The sequence below is a fragment of the Pholcus phalangioides genome, unplaced genomic scaffold, assembly GCF_987345545.1.
Source record: "Pholcus phalangioides strain wild (caught in Gottingen) unplaced genomic scaffold, Ppha-v1.0 ptg000009l_1, whole genome shotgun sequence".
In the NCBI taxonomy this organism is placed as follows: Eukaryota; Metazoa; Arthropoda; class Arachnida; order Araneae; family Pholcidae; genus Pholcus; species Pholcus phalangioides.
The window spans coordinates 44,259,486-44,275,873 of NW_028301602.1; the positions used below are offsets into that span (position 1 = coordinate 44,259,486).

The 16,388-nt window shown below is 34.6% G+C and overlaps 2 protein-coding genes across 4 annotated transcripts in view; one reads left to right on the forward strand and one right to left on the reverse strand.

Annotated features, from left to right (window-relative positions):
* The window catches only part of LOC149083144 (prostatic acid phosphatase-like), a 29,652-nt gene extending 17,055 nt beyond the window's left edge, over positions 1 to 12,597 (reverse strand). Inside the window, exons 1-5 of one of the 2 annotated variants that reach the window (XM_089236289.1) lie at positions 12,376 to 12,597; positions 10,441 to 10,511; positions 7,678 to 7,859; positions 5,425 to 5,522; positions 5,012 to 5,303 (exon numbers count right to left, since the gene is read on the reverse strand). In XM_089236289.1, the coding sequence (XP_089092415.1) occupies positions 5,012 to 5,047 (36 nt within the window). In that variant the 5' untranslated portion in view covers positions 5,048 to 5,303; positions 5,425 to 5,522; positions 7,678 to 7,859; positions 10,441 to 10,511; positions 12,376 to 12,597. The remainder of the gene's footprint in view (positions 1 to 5,011; positions 5,304 to 5,424; positions 5,523 to 7,677; positions 7,860 to 10,440; positions 10,512 to 12,375) is intronic. The other variant, XM_089236288.1, reaches the window with a different exon arrangement.
* A 198-nt stretch (positions 12,598 to 12,795) lies between these two features.
* Positions 12,796 to 16,388, forward strand: part of LOC149083145 (uncharacterized) — a 66,135-nt gene continuing 62,542 nt past the window's right edge. Inside the window, exons 1-2 of one of the 2 annotated variants that reach the window (XM_089236294.1) lie at positions 12,796 to 12,857; positions 15,007 to 15,129. The gene's annotated coding sequence lies outside the window, so the exon portion shown is untranslated. Of the gene's footprint in view, positions 12,858 to 14,606; positions 14,767 to 15,006; positions 15,130 to 16,388 lie in introns of those variants that run through there. The other variant, XM_089236295.1, reaches the window with a different exon arrangement.

Genomic DNA, 16,388 nt, shown 5'->3' on the forward strand with positions numbered 1-16,388 from the left:
CGAGCTAATGTTCATTTGCATGAAAATATCCATGTAATAATCAGTTTTTATTCAGATGCAGTTCCGTCTTAACACATAGGCCCACTCGGGCACGGCCCGGGGGGGGGGGCTTCAAAAGTAGAGACGGGCCTCTTAATAATGAGAACCAGTTGAAACTCTAAAGAATTTGCAGGTAGGGCCTCAGCAAAATCCCTTGGTCCGGGGGCCCATGATGCTCTTAAGACGGCCCTGTTCAGATGTCCTATTTTTTTAGATATGAAGAATACTTAATATAATTTTACGTTATATAAGAGGCATTAAATTCAAATTTTGCAAATTTTTTTACAAGCGAAATAAAGAGGAGCCTCTAAGAAGACGGAAATGCAAATTACAGTCATACTGTAAATTTGGGCATTCTAAAATTCGAGCATTACATGAGCTGCACTCACGAGTTATATTAGATCGTACTTCGGAACAAAAGTGAAAACCTATTCATAGTGTACGAACATAGCACGGCGCTGATTCACAGCATCGGAAACCAGGTGCACCATGTTCGTACCCTAAAGCTAATTACTTGGCATTTGGTTTCAAATGTGTGTGACGTCGGTATTCATCTGGAATATTAAAAATGTGGAGATTTTCCAATGACATTCGCACAGAAATTCCCGTTAATATTGTTTTTTAACCGGCCATCAAATCGAAGTATTCATCAGTATTCATCATTCAGGAACATTTGGAATATTTTTTCACCTCAATATGCAAAACGGTTTCCACACGTTTTGTTCCCCCCTCTTCTACTAGCACACGTTGCTTCATAAATATTAATGAAATGCTCTGGTCGTAAGTCTCGCTGAAATGTTCAACATGTCTAAGATGTCCTTGAAGGAAAAACCACTGACATTTTCCTTCGGATGTCTTCCCCCCCCCCCCCACTTTTTATATTTTTCTCTTTCGATTCTTTTCCCACGTCGTCATTTTGATATGGATTCGCGAAGATATAAATATTGGAAACGATCATTTTTTGGATGTTGGAAAAGGTCTGACATAAAATTCGTCCATTTTTCGAAAGTGAGATGCTGCCTAACGGAACGGCATGATGCCGTTATGCTGCTGTCACAGGAGACTGATTCATGTTCCTATTTTATTCCTCAACATCCGTTTCCCTTCTCTCTCAGGCGATGAAAATCAAAAAACAGCAAAAAAAAAAAAAAAAAAAGGAACGAGAGGCAAAATGCTAGATTTATCGACGGGAACAAAACGCAAGAAAAAAACCACGATACGTTGTTTTTAAATTATTTTTTCTCATTTAAGATTTTTTTTCTTCTCTCAAGCAACTGTTTAGTAACTGTTAGTCTTGTACGCATTCATCTCCATAAACATCTCGTATTTGGTAACGGCATATCCATATCGCGGTTTCTTGTTCTTGATAGTCAGCAAGTTTCATGAAACAGGGATTTCACTTGTCAAATATATTCTTGAAGCTTGAGAAGTCATCTAAGGCAGAGATTTTCAAACTGCCTGGTGCGAAGTTTCCCGAGGGAGGTCGAGTTTTCAAATGATGTACGGTTACTCAAAATGTCTTAAATTTCCCGGTGGGGGGGGGGGGGGTGTATATATAAAGATATAGAAAATTATCTTTATATGTAGACCCTGTTGTGCTGAAACTTCCAATAAAGCAAAAAATTGCATACATTCAAATGCAATATCGACAGAAACATTTGACTTTGAGGTTTTCAGCATTTATCGCCAATGATTGAGGGGTGGTTCACAAATTGCGAAACGTAAATTAAATTCAAAGTTGTAAAAATTCTATAATTGTCAAAAAAAATGTAATTGCTTTTTACTGAGAATGAAAAAAATACAAGGTTTGAGTTTATTGCATTTGTGTACAGCCCTAAAAATTTCGACTTTTAAGCCAATGAGAGCTTGCTAACAGTGATAAGTTGCCAAAACATAGTGATTTAATATATTTGATATCTCGCATGATAGATATTGCACTTATAAAATAATATCCTTTGCCAATGTTTTTTCTAAGTGAGATCTACATTTCAATAACTGGAAAGTTTCAGCATACGGGAACTGAATAAAAAGTTGATTCCTTTATTTTTTTATGTATACAAATGATACCCCTCAAATAAATTTTGAGATTTTAACCCCTTCGCGTACAAGCTACTGGCGATAAATTTGAATGATCTGTATTAGACATATAGGTGATAAATGCGGTAGCCTTGTTCCATGTTGAAGAAAAGGAAAGAAAAAAATATAGAAATAAGGGTAGGGAGGGGAACAGTACGTAGATAATGTGTAAGAGAGTATTAGTACAGTGCCTTGCTTTTTTGCCCTCACCTACAAACTTGTTTGTAGTTTTTCCGACTTGTACTCTTTCTCACTTCTATGTGCAGTATATAATAGAAGGATTAGTTCTGAGAAAGATACATTATGTGTATGTGTGGGGAGGGGGAATGCTGTGGAGAAGGAGGAGAGGGAAAAAGCTGAAGAGAACCACCACTGTTATCTCAGTTGCTCGTTATCAGTTTATCATTATCTCATTGAGATATCATGATGATGGAGGAAGAATGGGAGGGGGGAAGACACACAAGTTTGTTTCATATGGTTACAACAAACCAAGCTATGAGAAAAAAAGAGGTTGAAGAAACAGTCAGATAGATTGAATTTATTCCATTGGCATTTGAACGCAATATTACGTCCCTGATCGTAAAGGGGTTAAATAACTGCACGCCGTTTGAGAACTTTTTGTAATTGAAAGTAAGTTTCTGAAGTCAACGGTTGCAGAGATATCTGGTGTGCAAACAATTTGGGACAGTCACTGTGCAATTCTGAAAAATTAGTCAATAGTCATAATTGATATTAGTGGGGTAGGTTTATTGGGTAGAAATAGCAAATTAGACCTTCATACTTAGGGTAACCAGGGTCGCAACTACAGAATCTGGTGCTCCGGGCACTGAGGAAAAGCACCAAGTTAACTGTTTTGTTTTTCTGTACAAAATGGGGGGAGGGGGGGGAAGAGGGACACTAAAATTGAGGGAGACAAAGTAAATTTTATTTATATAGATGTGGTCCTGAGGGTAATCATTTCTCATAAGAAAGAGAGATTCAAAGAATTCAAATAAGTGACTTTTATGTTTCAATTCTAACGCTGATGTATGTACAGGCTTTTGTCACACCACGTCATTTTCTCCACATGAGGGCTAATTAGATAGGGACCTACAACCTATTGCCGATTCCGAACGGCAGCCTGTTTTTTTTATACTCATCGAGAGGTTGGTGCTCTAACCCCTAGATGTGGGACTTCCTGTGGTACCAATCTTTTTCTGCGATCATGTAGCAATTTCTGTTGTACCCATGTCAGGAAAGTTTCTGACAAGGACGAACCAGGTATCGAACTCGTGACACCTCTAAATATCCTTCAGTACTTTAGGTGAGTATCTTATCAACCTGGGCTACTGCATTCTACACAGGATTATCAGTTTTTAATAGTATCAGTATAAAATTGATGATTAATATGACATAATAAAATACATTACTATATTGGTTTTCATGCTTGCTTATAAGTCCATAATCCTCAAAATTTTTAATAATAATTTTTAGTTGCAAAACATATGATGATTAACATGTTTATGAATGACAGTAGCAGAGGAAAAAAAGATGAAAGATAGCAAGGTGCTTTAGAAGAGTTTTATTATGTCAAAACAGGAAGGATGTTAGCTCGGGATTGTACAACAATATGTATATGTGAAATTTTTGTACAATTTGAATTTGTGTGACATTTTCCTTAACAACATAGAAAAGAATAAAAAAACTATATGATTTATGAAAGCACAATAATCTTTTGTAAACAAAAACATACTCACTAAATACAACTTCTATATGCATACATCTCATACTATACAACAAGAGTGCTCAACCTCTAGGAGAGTGTGGGGCACTTCATTAGTTTGGAAACGTGTCGCAGGCCGCTCAAATGATCTGGGAATGTGCAGTCGGCTGTTTAAGTGATCTGGAAATATGCCGAAGACCTGATGTGAAACTGAACTGTGGGTCATTTAAATGACCTGTAAATGTGCTATGGTCACTTAAGTGTGATCTAGGAATATGTTGCAGGCTATTTAAGCGATGTGGAACTGTATTGTGGGTCATGCAAGTGATATGGGAATGTTTCATGGTCTACTTAAATATGATGAGGAATAATAGTGTGGGCCACTTAATTTGTAAATGTGCCACTTGATTCATTTTCACAAAGTTAGATTAAGGTTGTTAGCCACATCAGATGACCTGGGCCTGCGGGCTGAGCATGCATGCTATAAACATCGCTACAGAATTGAGATAAATCAATGCTATGAAACAATGAACAGAAAAAAGAAATGGAAATAACAATTAACTATATACTAAGAACTTAGCTAAAGTTGAAACATAGTGAAAAACAATATTATCACATTGCTAGTAGAAGTTTTGGATCTATAATCTCTGAACATTTTGAACAATACAAAACTAATAAGAAAGCTAATCGGATATTACGTGACTAATCTTTCTGACCAGTTCTCTAAAAATTGAGGACTAAGAGGTGATGAAGCGGGCAATGAAATTGAGTCAATGTTTGCACTTGTGGGAGTACTACAAAGGCTGTCTAATGAATCTACGATTTGACTAGTATCACAGGAAGATGACTCCTCAGCAAGTCCTTCGCCACCTATGGGGAAAAAAATCAATACTCAATCACAGATCACAGAGATGCAGAGAGTGTTTGAAGTGTTTGTTGGAAGTTTTTAGTGGTTTTAGATGCAGATGTTCAGTGTTTTGTCTTTTAAAAATATAGTACAGGATCTTGTTGCATCTAGAAGAGTTCAACATTAGACTGAAGGCAAATTCGAATAAGATTTGAAAAATATATTTGTTGTTGAAATTTATTGTTACAGTGAGTATAATTGTCGGGAGGTTTTGTTGCATTCTTTAGTATGCATAGAAATTGAATTTAGCGTTACCTTCCTAAGGTTATTTTCATGCATACACTCACCTCCAACAGTTTCAGCAAAACTTTGCATTGAACCATCTGCTTCAGTCAGAGAAAAGCTGTCATCCATGCTGGTGGAACACGAGCAGTCGATGGGAGAGCTTGTGCTGCCACTTAAGTTGACACTATGCAGTTGAATGGCTTCAGCTTCATTGGAGGCCCAGCTATTGACAGAAAATTTTCTCATTGATGCATAGGACGAATCTGATGAACGCAAGGATTTATCAGCAAGAGCTTCATTAGAATTCCTGAACCAGTGATCTTTGGAATTTTGACTTGATGAGGATGAGCTACTCTGTTGAGAAATAAATCTTCAAACATTGATAGCACATTTCAATTGACAGACATATCACTGCATACATGAGATAGTATATACAGAGGTGGCATCTTATATATAAATGCGAAAGTATGCATACATGTTTGTTCTTTATACAAATCCACACTATTGATTGTATCACTCCAAAATTTTTTTAGGGCTCTTCGCTAATGTGTGGATGGAGCCATAAGCATATTTCTGCAAAAAAATATTTTTAATCAAAAATTTTTTTCATTGCATAAATTTCTCAAAAAAAACCCTTTTTTCCATCAAATTTTCAGTCAGATGCAACAATTTCCCCCAAAACTGTTTCTGCACAAAAGATGCACATTTTAATGATGCAATGTGAATTTTAAAAATAACAGAGTCAAATAGGTTTTTGTTCCGCACTAAATCTTAATTTATAAGTACAAATTTAATGTTGCTTTGATTGATGTATTTTTTTTCAGTGTGTATACAAGTGTTGCAGCAATCAGTGTATTTTTTTAAAAACAAGTGATGCATTGATCAGTATATTCTTTTCTGCTGTGTTATGAGCAACAATCAAATACAATCATGTGAATAAATTTTTAGTGAGTATTTGAGTATAATCTTGGTAATAATTATCACTTTTAACATTATTGAATCCCTTTCTTTCAAAATACTGGCTAATTGAGCAATAGATATATAAATTTTTTATGGGGTGGACAACATCAGCAGATATCAGCTAGTATACCATAACATTAAATTAGAGTGAGGGAAATTCTAACTCTGAATCTATCTCATGACGTAATAGTCAAAGACCCAAACATTACCAAAGATGATTTGGAGCTTCGTCTGTTTATGTCACACACACACTATAAGTCTTTTTTATTTATTCAATAATAACAAGAAATAAATAAACACCAAACAATAAAGATGCAAAAAAAGTAAAACAAATAACAATAAAGATGCAAAAAAAGTAAAACAAATAACAATAAAGATGCAAAAAAAGTAAAACAAATAACAATAAAGATGCAAAAAAGTAAAACAAATAACAATAAAGATGCAAAAAAAGTAAAACAAATAACAATAAAGATGCAAAAAAAGTAAAACAAATAACAATAAAGATGCAAAAAAAGTAAAACAAATAACAATAAAGATGCAAAAAAAGTAAAACAAATAACAACAAATAAACCAAAAAGAAAATGAAGGAAATAAAACTATGAAAAATTAAGATGTCATGAAAATGCACATATACATTATATCATGGCATGAAGTTCCGAAGTCTCCCAAACGTTACAACAGGGTGTTTCTTCCCTAGATTTATGGCCTGGTTATACTATTATATGGAGTATATAGAAAATATACTTTACATACAGTGAATTCAAAGTTGAAAATGCTTCCTTGAATTAATATAAGTTAGAAAAATTCAGTGATTCAGAAAAACTTGAAACAGGAAGAAAGAGAAGGAAAAAACCCATTATGAATTACTTTATTTTTTTTCAAAACGAGCACCACTCCCATGCATCACCATGGGCAATTCACTACTGATTTAGTTGTGCTGAAAAGGAGCATGTGTGCTTAACAGTCTGATAGCGTATCTAGAGTTATTTACGAATTTTTAGTCCTGCCATGTATTTTTCAAACTGAGTATTAGTACTGTCACTCTATGTGGCGAGACTTCTCATTGGAGAGATCTGCTAACAGTTGGGAACCACAGGACTATTTAGGCTGACTACCACTGTACCACCAGTTTGGTTAGCACCTGGGTCCTTGCCATACAAGTCTGTAATTATGACTGTGACTGCACAACAGCAGCAATATGAATTACTGATGTTTTTGGAGTTCAAACATCAGCAAAGAATAATGGTAACTTTTCATAACATGCATAGAGAATTTAGCGCTTCAGACCAATCAAATACTCAATATATCATTAATTTTTGTAATCCCTTATAGAGTGAAACCTGTGTATAATGATACTGCCTATAATGATAAAATAAACCTGCCCATAACGATATTTTCTTAGGTCCAGACAGAATTCCTATTCCTTAGGAAATAGTGCAAATGCCGAAAAAAAAGGCCATAGCAATATTTTTTCAAGGTTGCCACAGTATTGTTATAGATAGATTTCACTGTATCACCCTCTACCTTATTCTTGGCTATCACTTTTTAAGATATGCAGAATATTGAGAGAACTAACAAATTCATCAGCAATTTCATCAAAGATTGGTAGATCAATCGAACTAAACTTTCACTTACCAAGTTCACACATTTATTAGCATTCACAAATCTGAGTATTGACAAAATGATTAATTAGGTCATGCAAACTAGTCGAATAATTTTACATAGAGTGTTGATTATTATAAAGAAAAAGAATTCACTTAAAGCATACTTTATCAGAAAGAGTGATGTCTGATAGTTCACAAAGAAGCTCTCCATGTGGACTGTAATCAGCCAATGATATGCCTCCATCTTCAGCTAAACTTCCGCTATTTGAAGAGAGCCAAGGTGGAGAGATTGATGAAGAGAAAGGCAAGCAAATATGATGAGAAGGCATGCAGGTTGGACAGAGAGCTGATGGTGGGGGAAAAAAAAATCAAATGTTAAAAAAAGGTCCAATAGGAGAAAAAGAAAAATCTCCGTGATAATTTTCATATAATATGATTCAAATGAAATTGAAGACAATCGCTATGAGAGTCAGTCTCTAACATAATCCCTTTTTCGTAAATTTTATATGTTGTTTGTGAAATGAATGGAAGCTTTGTAACAGTTTGATCTTATGTTATTTTCAGAAGACTTTCCATATCTCTGGCTTTTCTTTTTATAATTTAAAATTAAGTTAATTCAATTACACATGAGAAAAGTTCTAAAAGTAAGGGCTGTTTAGCTATAAAAAAATAATTAATTTTCAAATGTACACATTTCAGCTGGTTCTTCAAGGGGGTTGGTGCACATAAATTTTTTTAAAAACACATTTTTCAATTTTCAAATGCTATAAAATTTTCTGCGTTCAACTGTGTCTGCGGTTTTGTTCTACCCTGCACCTGAAGTATTTTTAACATGTTTTAATGTATACTGCTAACAGGCATAATATATGCCAATGTTTTCCATTAAAATGCTCTTTTTCTAAATACTGAGTTTTCGTCAGGAACATTATTTTTTTTTCAAACATCACTTGTTCAAATGTCTTGAAACTATGTGTCTCTCTACACAAGGTATTACATACTTTAACCAGAGAATTTCTTGTTAAAATGATTTAAAGAAATTTTATGGCGCAAAGTAGGGGTAAATTTCAATGATTTTTGGAAAAGCTGCACATTGTTGAAGTTAGAATAAAAAAAAAACATAACCAGCAATTATAAAATCCAAAATGTTCTTGTTAAATTGTATAAAAATGTCTATAGTATTTGAGGAAAACGAAATTGAGTGCCTAAAGTGAATAGAAAAATTTTAAACGCTCCTTAAAGGAAGGAGATTTTTCTCATAGGAAAGCCAAGATCATGCACCGACCCCCAAATGTTTCACCAGCAGGCTGAATGAATGCCAGAATTTTGCCACTAGAATTAACCCGTTACAGCAATCTCTTCCAGCCCAGCTTCGTGGCAACCCAAAACAGTTTACCAGCATGCTGAGTGAGAACTTGAACTTTGACTTTTTTTGTGGTAGTGAATAATGATGAGATGACTGCTAGTAATGACTACTACTTCAAAAAATTCAGAATTCTACACTTGGTAAAACAGATTTCTTAAGGTAAAAGAACAAAATTAAAGAAAAATTAATAAAAAAGAAAAAAAAAGCAAACAAATTCTGTCTCAAATAAAGTTTATGGAAAAGTGTTTTGGGAAAGAAAAACTTCATACAGCAAATGTTGCCATTGCAAGTATTTATGGATAAAGAGTGATTTTTCACAGGGGATGACTAATTCTGTAGTATATTTTTTAGCATGGGCTCCAGCACCACTAAAATAAATTTAGAAATCAAAATTTGCCACATAAAACCCAATTTGAGCATCCACAGGTTCAAAACCCTTCTGGCATCCCTGCATAGGATCGTCCCATACTCAGGGTGGATTTTATAATCATCCCTCAAATACTTAAGTATTTTGCAGTCCAGTCCAACTAAAGCTTTGTGGCTCACTAAACAGGTGATTCCCAATATCCCAGTGTCCATGGGTACCCTGGTGCCACCATGTTCACATTGGTGCTCAAGACTGACTATCAAAACTACAATCTCATGGTCATAAAAAATATTCTGTAACAAATATGGACAATAGTGTCCACCACCACCAAACCAGAACATGGCTCCCACTCTGTCCCAAGATAGGGACAATAGTGTCTGCTAAAAAATTGCAAGTGTGCCCCAGGCACTTAAACGTTGGAGCTATCAGGACTAGAAAACCGATATTATCTACCCAGGGCCTCAACTGGATACTCTTTTCAGTCGTATAAGCATGCGTTATGCCTCATTCATGTAATTTTGAATAAATGGTTAAGAGAGAAGAATTTAACACCCCCCTCTAGTCCAGTGCCCCTCAGAACACCAGATCCACCTGCACCACCCTTCTTGGCTTGGAGAAAAAGGGGTCTGTCAAAACCCTGAACCAAATGGTTCAATGTCTGAATGTTTTAGAAGTACCCTACCTTAAACTGAATTTTAAGATATTCTTTTGTTAACAAGTTGAGATAAAAACATGATCTAAATATTTTAATCCGTTTGCAGCCCTAAAACGTTATTGGTCCAGTGCAGCTGCACCCTTCACACTTGCTCCCTGCCCATACTCTAAGGGAAGACCAATTTTTTGCACATTATTCAGCTCTTGGGATCCATGTCTGATAGCAAGTGTCATTGCAAAACAGTTTTGAAATGGTGATGTGCTTGTTAAAAGGTGTTGTGTTTCTATCATTTCTAACAATCAATTGGCCCTTCCTGTTGATACACCTGGAGGTTTGCTATAAGGTGTGTTCAACTGTATATCAGACATATAACTTTTACTCGAAGAAGAAAAAAAATTGAAAATATAAATAAAATAGTAATATTCATAATCCATGAATAAAAGGGACAATAAAGTATTTATTAAGTATTAAATACTTCAGCATAGTTTTTTCTTTGTATGTGCGCATGAATTATTCAAGTAACTTGCAGAATGAATACATACTCATGATTCTTCTTATATCCATGTTCCAAGCTGAGCATTAGGTGTTAGTTTACCCATTTCTACTTTCCAATCTGAAGAAAAGAAAAATTTGCTTAAATTTCTGAACAAAATAAAATTTCCAACACAAATTTTATATTATCCTCTTCATAGCTGTTTCAGAATAAGGGAAACACTGAAAGTCCAGTAAACATTTATCAGTTTTATACTAAAACAATGATTGATTAATGGTTTTATCACAGCTCCTAGGAATCAGGGGCATTAAGGCAGGTGTACTCGCTCTGGTCTAAAAAAACCTTGAATTTAGAACCGTGTAGGTACGTTTAGCAGAATATGTGTGTGTGTATATGTTCAACTGTTACACTGCTCTCATCGCTCATAGACAATGAGCTTAGTAGGATCCTCAATCACTTATTGATGATTTCTGATTTAGGGGAAATTTTTCCTTTTCATTCAGAGAAAATATATTTGACTATTTGTTTGAAGAGCGCTGATATTGATTTGAGAAGATAATAATTAATTGAGGAAAGAATTAAATCAGTGACTGGAAGAACTTCTAAACTGTGCATAACTTCAGTCTAATTACTATTGAGAAGCATACCACAGTTTTATTCTGCTTTCCAGGGGTAAGTGAGTTGTGACAGAATTGTATGTACCTAAAAGTCTGCATGCGTATCTAGTGATGTGTGTGTGAAGTTAGTGCTGCCATCTATATTTCAGATTTTGAGTGATGTGTAATGATTTCATATTTGTACCGTTGTAAGGTTTGTTGCAAGACTTGTTAATGGGAGATCGGCTCTCATACGAACCCAACCTCCACTAACCACTACTGTGCTAGTGGTGGGATTCGAACATGAGCCCCACTAACACAAAGCAAGGTAATAAATAGCCAAGAGAGGAGATCTGCGAGTCTGTCTCCCCTCCAAAACTTAGTATTCCCCTTAAATGACTTATATACGTTTAAATTTAATATACAGTGAAACCTATGTATAATGATGCTGTCTATAACAGTTTCTCAAAATGTGCCTTGCAGCTCCTAGGGGCATCGCCAACCTCATTCACGGGTGTTGCGGCGAAGTGGAGGTATTGATTTTTGTGTGCCTATATATGTTTTGAAGTGGTTCTTTTATAAGTGTAAATATCAATAAACTATTCTGAGTGAGCCGCAGATGAACCATGAACTGGGCAAGAGAGCAGCAGCAGGTGACATAAGTTTGAGAACCACTGGCCTATAACAATAAACATGACTACAATGATATCTTTTTCAGGTCACAGTGGAATTCCTATTCAATAGGAAATAGCGCAAATTCTCAGTGTCTACAACAATAACCCGTTTATAACAATATTTTTCTACGTCCCTACAACATTGTTATTGACAGGCTTCACCATGCTACCGGTTTTAGTCCCTCCCCCTTCGAAAGGAATTTATCACTATGGCCCTAAACCAATATCTAACTCTTCCTTGACTAGCAATTGGATAAATTTTCTTCCGTAGATAATATCAGTTCATTTCGTCATGAGTTATTATGAAAATATAAAAAAATCAACCAAAGTGTAAGTACCGAATGCACAGTTTTTTTTAAGTAGCCCAAGCAACAGTTAATGATCTGGATTAAGGGATTTTTTGAAATTTACATAAAATATCCTTTTATTTCTATTGCATAAGGCCGGGATTACACTGTAAAAGTTTAATAAAATCCCTCTCATAAAACTTAGAAAATCCAACCAATAAAGCTCATAGGGTACATTCGAGCCAATGCAACCGATAAGCTCATTGGTTAAATTTTTCATGTTTTATAAAAGGATTTTTATAAAACTTTTATAGTGTAATCCCGGCCTAAGCAAGAAATCCCTTTATAACAATAAAAACTTGGGTACGGAACTTGTGACACATGAATTCACAATGAATTTTATAAATTAAATACAATTAACACCCACGTTAACCGGCGACGTCCTGGATCCATTTTCGTTTCCCACGTGCATATTTTCAGTTGATCCTTACGTCATCATCATCTGTACGACGTCATTGGTTACTATTGGGCAAAGAGCTAATTTCAAAAAGACCACAGCTTATTACAATGAACATTCCATTTACGATTTATTTACTCGCTGCAGACGACGTAATTGAAAAATAAATAAATAACTGAAGTGATAAATATGGACGACTGTGACTGATCAATATCGAATTTTTATTTCTAATAATGATGAGCATCTTAATGATCACAAAAAGCAGGTGTAAAAAAGAGAAAAAGAAAATTTATTTATTTATTTTGGAATTTATTTTATTATAAATTTTCGATTTATAGGTAATAAAAAACAGTTTCATGTACTTTTTAAATAATGTAAGTATTTATCTATGTTACAGCCGTCCAGTACTTACTCAAGTAAACAAGTTTGATTTTTGTGTGTTCAAAAAAAAGGTTGGCTTGCTTATTTCATGTACTTAAAATTTGTATTTTGTGAGTGTATTTTTTTTTCACTGTGTTAATTCTCAATTTTTTATGGCGCATAAATTTTTAAATTGCTTCAATAATTGTTGAACCAACAAAAGTTTATTTTGACTCAATTATAATTTTTCACAATTGAACCTCCACTAACCATTGAGGGTAAACCGTGTCCAGCAAAATGTTCCCTTTGACTAAGTTCTCCCCCCCCCCAACCACACTCATTCTGAAAAGTGTGCTGCCATCTACCGGTGAAAACATAGTCAAGTATTTAACACATAAGCATTTACAACTTATATTTTTTTCGAAAAATAATTTTTTTGAGAAAAAACAATATCTGTCTCTACCATACCACCTGTGGGAAGTATTGTTGAAGTTGAGAGAGGCTACTAATGCTTCTACTCCAATGCCTCACCACACCTGTGTGAAATAAGGAAAACAGAGTCGTGTCTCCAGTGGCGTCGAATAGATGGTATCATGCTTGCCCGGGTTACGGTCTGTTCAAGTATTACGTAAGCAAATTTTTAGCCATTTTTGACCCCCTCCCTTGTCAGCAAAACGCTGATCCCATCCCCCCCTGGTCAGCAAAATTTTGTCATCAGCTCTGCCCCTCTTAATCCTGTCATATTTTCATAAAGGGTGGTTAATGACGTAATCGTTATCCAAACCCCCCCCCCTTGCAATCAAAAGTCCACAAATTGGAACCCCCCCCCCCATCGATGATGACGTAATACTGGAATGGCCCCTTACAAGGTGCATAGGCGTACACAGAATTTTCTCAAGGGGGATTTTCAATGTTTTTCCTTCTTAAGTGGGGGGAGGGGTTCATTCGGTTTTGCTTCATCACATCTCCTCTTTGAAAAACACGTCAAGCTTGGAGAGCAATGAAGCGATAGTACGAAATTGACTGGGCTGTTTTCCTGCCATCATAAAATTGCTCGAAATTCTGATGTTATCAGACACTCTCTGGAGAACACAAACTGGTAACAAGTTTCAAAATTTATTGAGGGATTTTGAGCAAGATTTGGAAAAGATATTTTTATAATTGTTCCAAAATCTCTTAAAAAATATTGTTGTGAAGGGATTTATCATTGTATAGGACATCGTTTTATTGTGAGGAATTAAACATTAGACCAGAGATTTGAAAACTTTACCCACCTGTGGTGCCCCTTTCCAAAATCAGCACTCATCTGTGGCTTCCTAAGCAGTTTAACAAAGAATTTCTTTGGAAAAACTTTTGTCAGGGCTGCCGCTTGGTGGTGCCCAGATGAAGGTCGGCAGCGCATAGTTTGGAAACTCCTGCATTAGACTATAGGCTAGGAAATTCGAAAAATAAAATAAAAAAAGAACTACCATTGTAGGGGAGATTTATCGTTATAGCAGGGGTTCACAGTAATTAGTGATATAACTATTGCATTTATTTGTTTTGTAAATTAGTCTCTGTTCATTAGCTGCACAGAGATTATTGATTCTCAATGAAATTTTATAGATTTATCATTGATTTCTACTATGACTGAATATGCTCACAAAAGATCCTATTGCAATGGCTTTCACATTTTTTAATGGAAAACAAGGGCTCAACTCACTGTTTGACTGTAGTCATCTATTTATTTTTGGCTTGTCACCCTGCCGCAGGCATTTTCAGAGGTTTAAGTACTATTGAGTGGTGACAAGGTGCTGTCTTTATAATTTTTTCACATTCTCAATAAATCTGAAATAGGCACTAGGGATCCAGTCAATCGTAGCAAACTACAGCAAGCAGAGGTGGAAAAGTTGATAAGAAAGGCATCTTATTGGCACTCTAGTAATTTCACCTCTGAAGGTGCTTGCCACAGCTGTAGGTGAAACGTCAAAAATAAATGGAAGACAATGGCCAGACAGCCTGGTAAGTTCTCAAGTCCTTGTTTTTTAAAAGATTCTATTTCTATCCAGTTTGTAACTATCTCATGCTCATTATACATACATTTTTTTCCCAGCCACCTCATTGCGTAGTTCATATGTAGTGTGTGGCCTTTGTTTTTTTATTTCATATGTGAACAGGCCCATTAAGTTACTATAATAAACAAATAAAAACTACAGAAAAATGTCCATTTTAAAAAACCTTGTGTTCTATTTTTTTTTTCAGTCATGCACACATACTTGAATGAACAACTGAAGAGAGATTTCATATTCGTACCAAACAAATTTTCCTTGCCTGTACCTATTTGATCATTCAATCAGGTTTTCATCCTTCTTATGAGGCCTTGATGTAAGTCAAAATTTTTGAATTATTTTTTGGATGTTTGTTTATATGTTCAATATTTTCTATGAAATTTTTATGCTGAGCATTCGAAAGACTTCACTTGATGTAACCTTGATTAAGATGACTACTTTAGTTTACAATGGAGAGAAAATTGATGGAAATAATATTGAGATTTTCTTTAAAAATCTAGTTCTACATTTGTCAACATGTAAAAAATAAACAGAGTAATGCTGTCATTTTATTTGTATCAAATTGCATAGAATTGTGTGTGATAAAGGCAAACACAAGTAGAAAGAGTTTATTAGATTGGCCTTAAGGAGGAGGGGAAAAGGTTTTTATTTTTGTATATGAATTACTGTATTTTCAAAATTTTTGAAATAAACCTGTCTATAATAGTATTGTTATAGACAGTTTGAGTATTTGCTCTAAACTTATTTCCTACTGAATAGGAATTTCCTGGGATCAAAGAAAACATCTTTACAGGCCAGTTTATCATTATAAACAGTATTGTTATACACAGGTTTCACTGTATACTCAATGTAAGGACCACAAATATATCTGAAAATCTAATAACCTACTTTTTTTTAATATGCTTTCGAGAAATATCAAATATCTATACATATATTTAATATATTTTTTTTAAATACATTTAATATACTATTCTATGCAATACGAAAAAAAAAATGTATTTCTCTTTTCTATAACCATATTCTATTCATAGCAATGTTTTGAAGTGTTCATTTTATTAATTACAATTCACTGAGTCTTCGGGAACTAATTAATTCTCAATGGCAGGAGAAAAATATTTGTACGTGTGCTATAACAAAGGCTGGACATATGAGAACACATTTAGGTATTATTCAAATTTCATAGAGGCTAAGCTCAATTAAATTTTGCAAATTCGGCATAAGTCAAATTTTTTTTTGTTCGAAAATTCATTTTTTTACAGATTTTCATTCCTATATTTGAGGGGGGGGGGGAAGTATATCAGGTGGGGCTTATACATAAGTACATATGGTAATCATTAGAGCCCGGATTATATGCACTTAAAAAGTGGCAAAATATTCACTATCTTTACACACATCCATATCTCTTTTCAGCCACCTCATGAGGCAATTTGCCTGTTGTGTGGCCTTTGTGTTTAAAAAATCCTGAGAAAATTATGTAACAAAAATGAGAAAATATACATTAAAAAATCATGCAAAAGAAAAGCAGGTATGTTTATAAAATGCATATTTTCTATTTGTTAGTGCATATTAATTTAC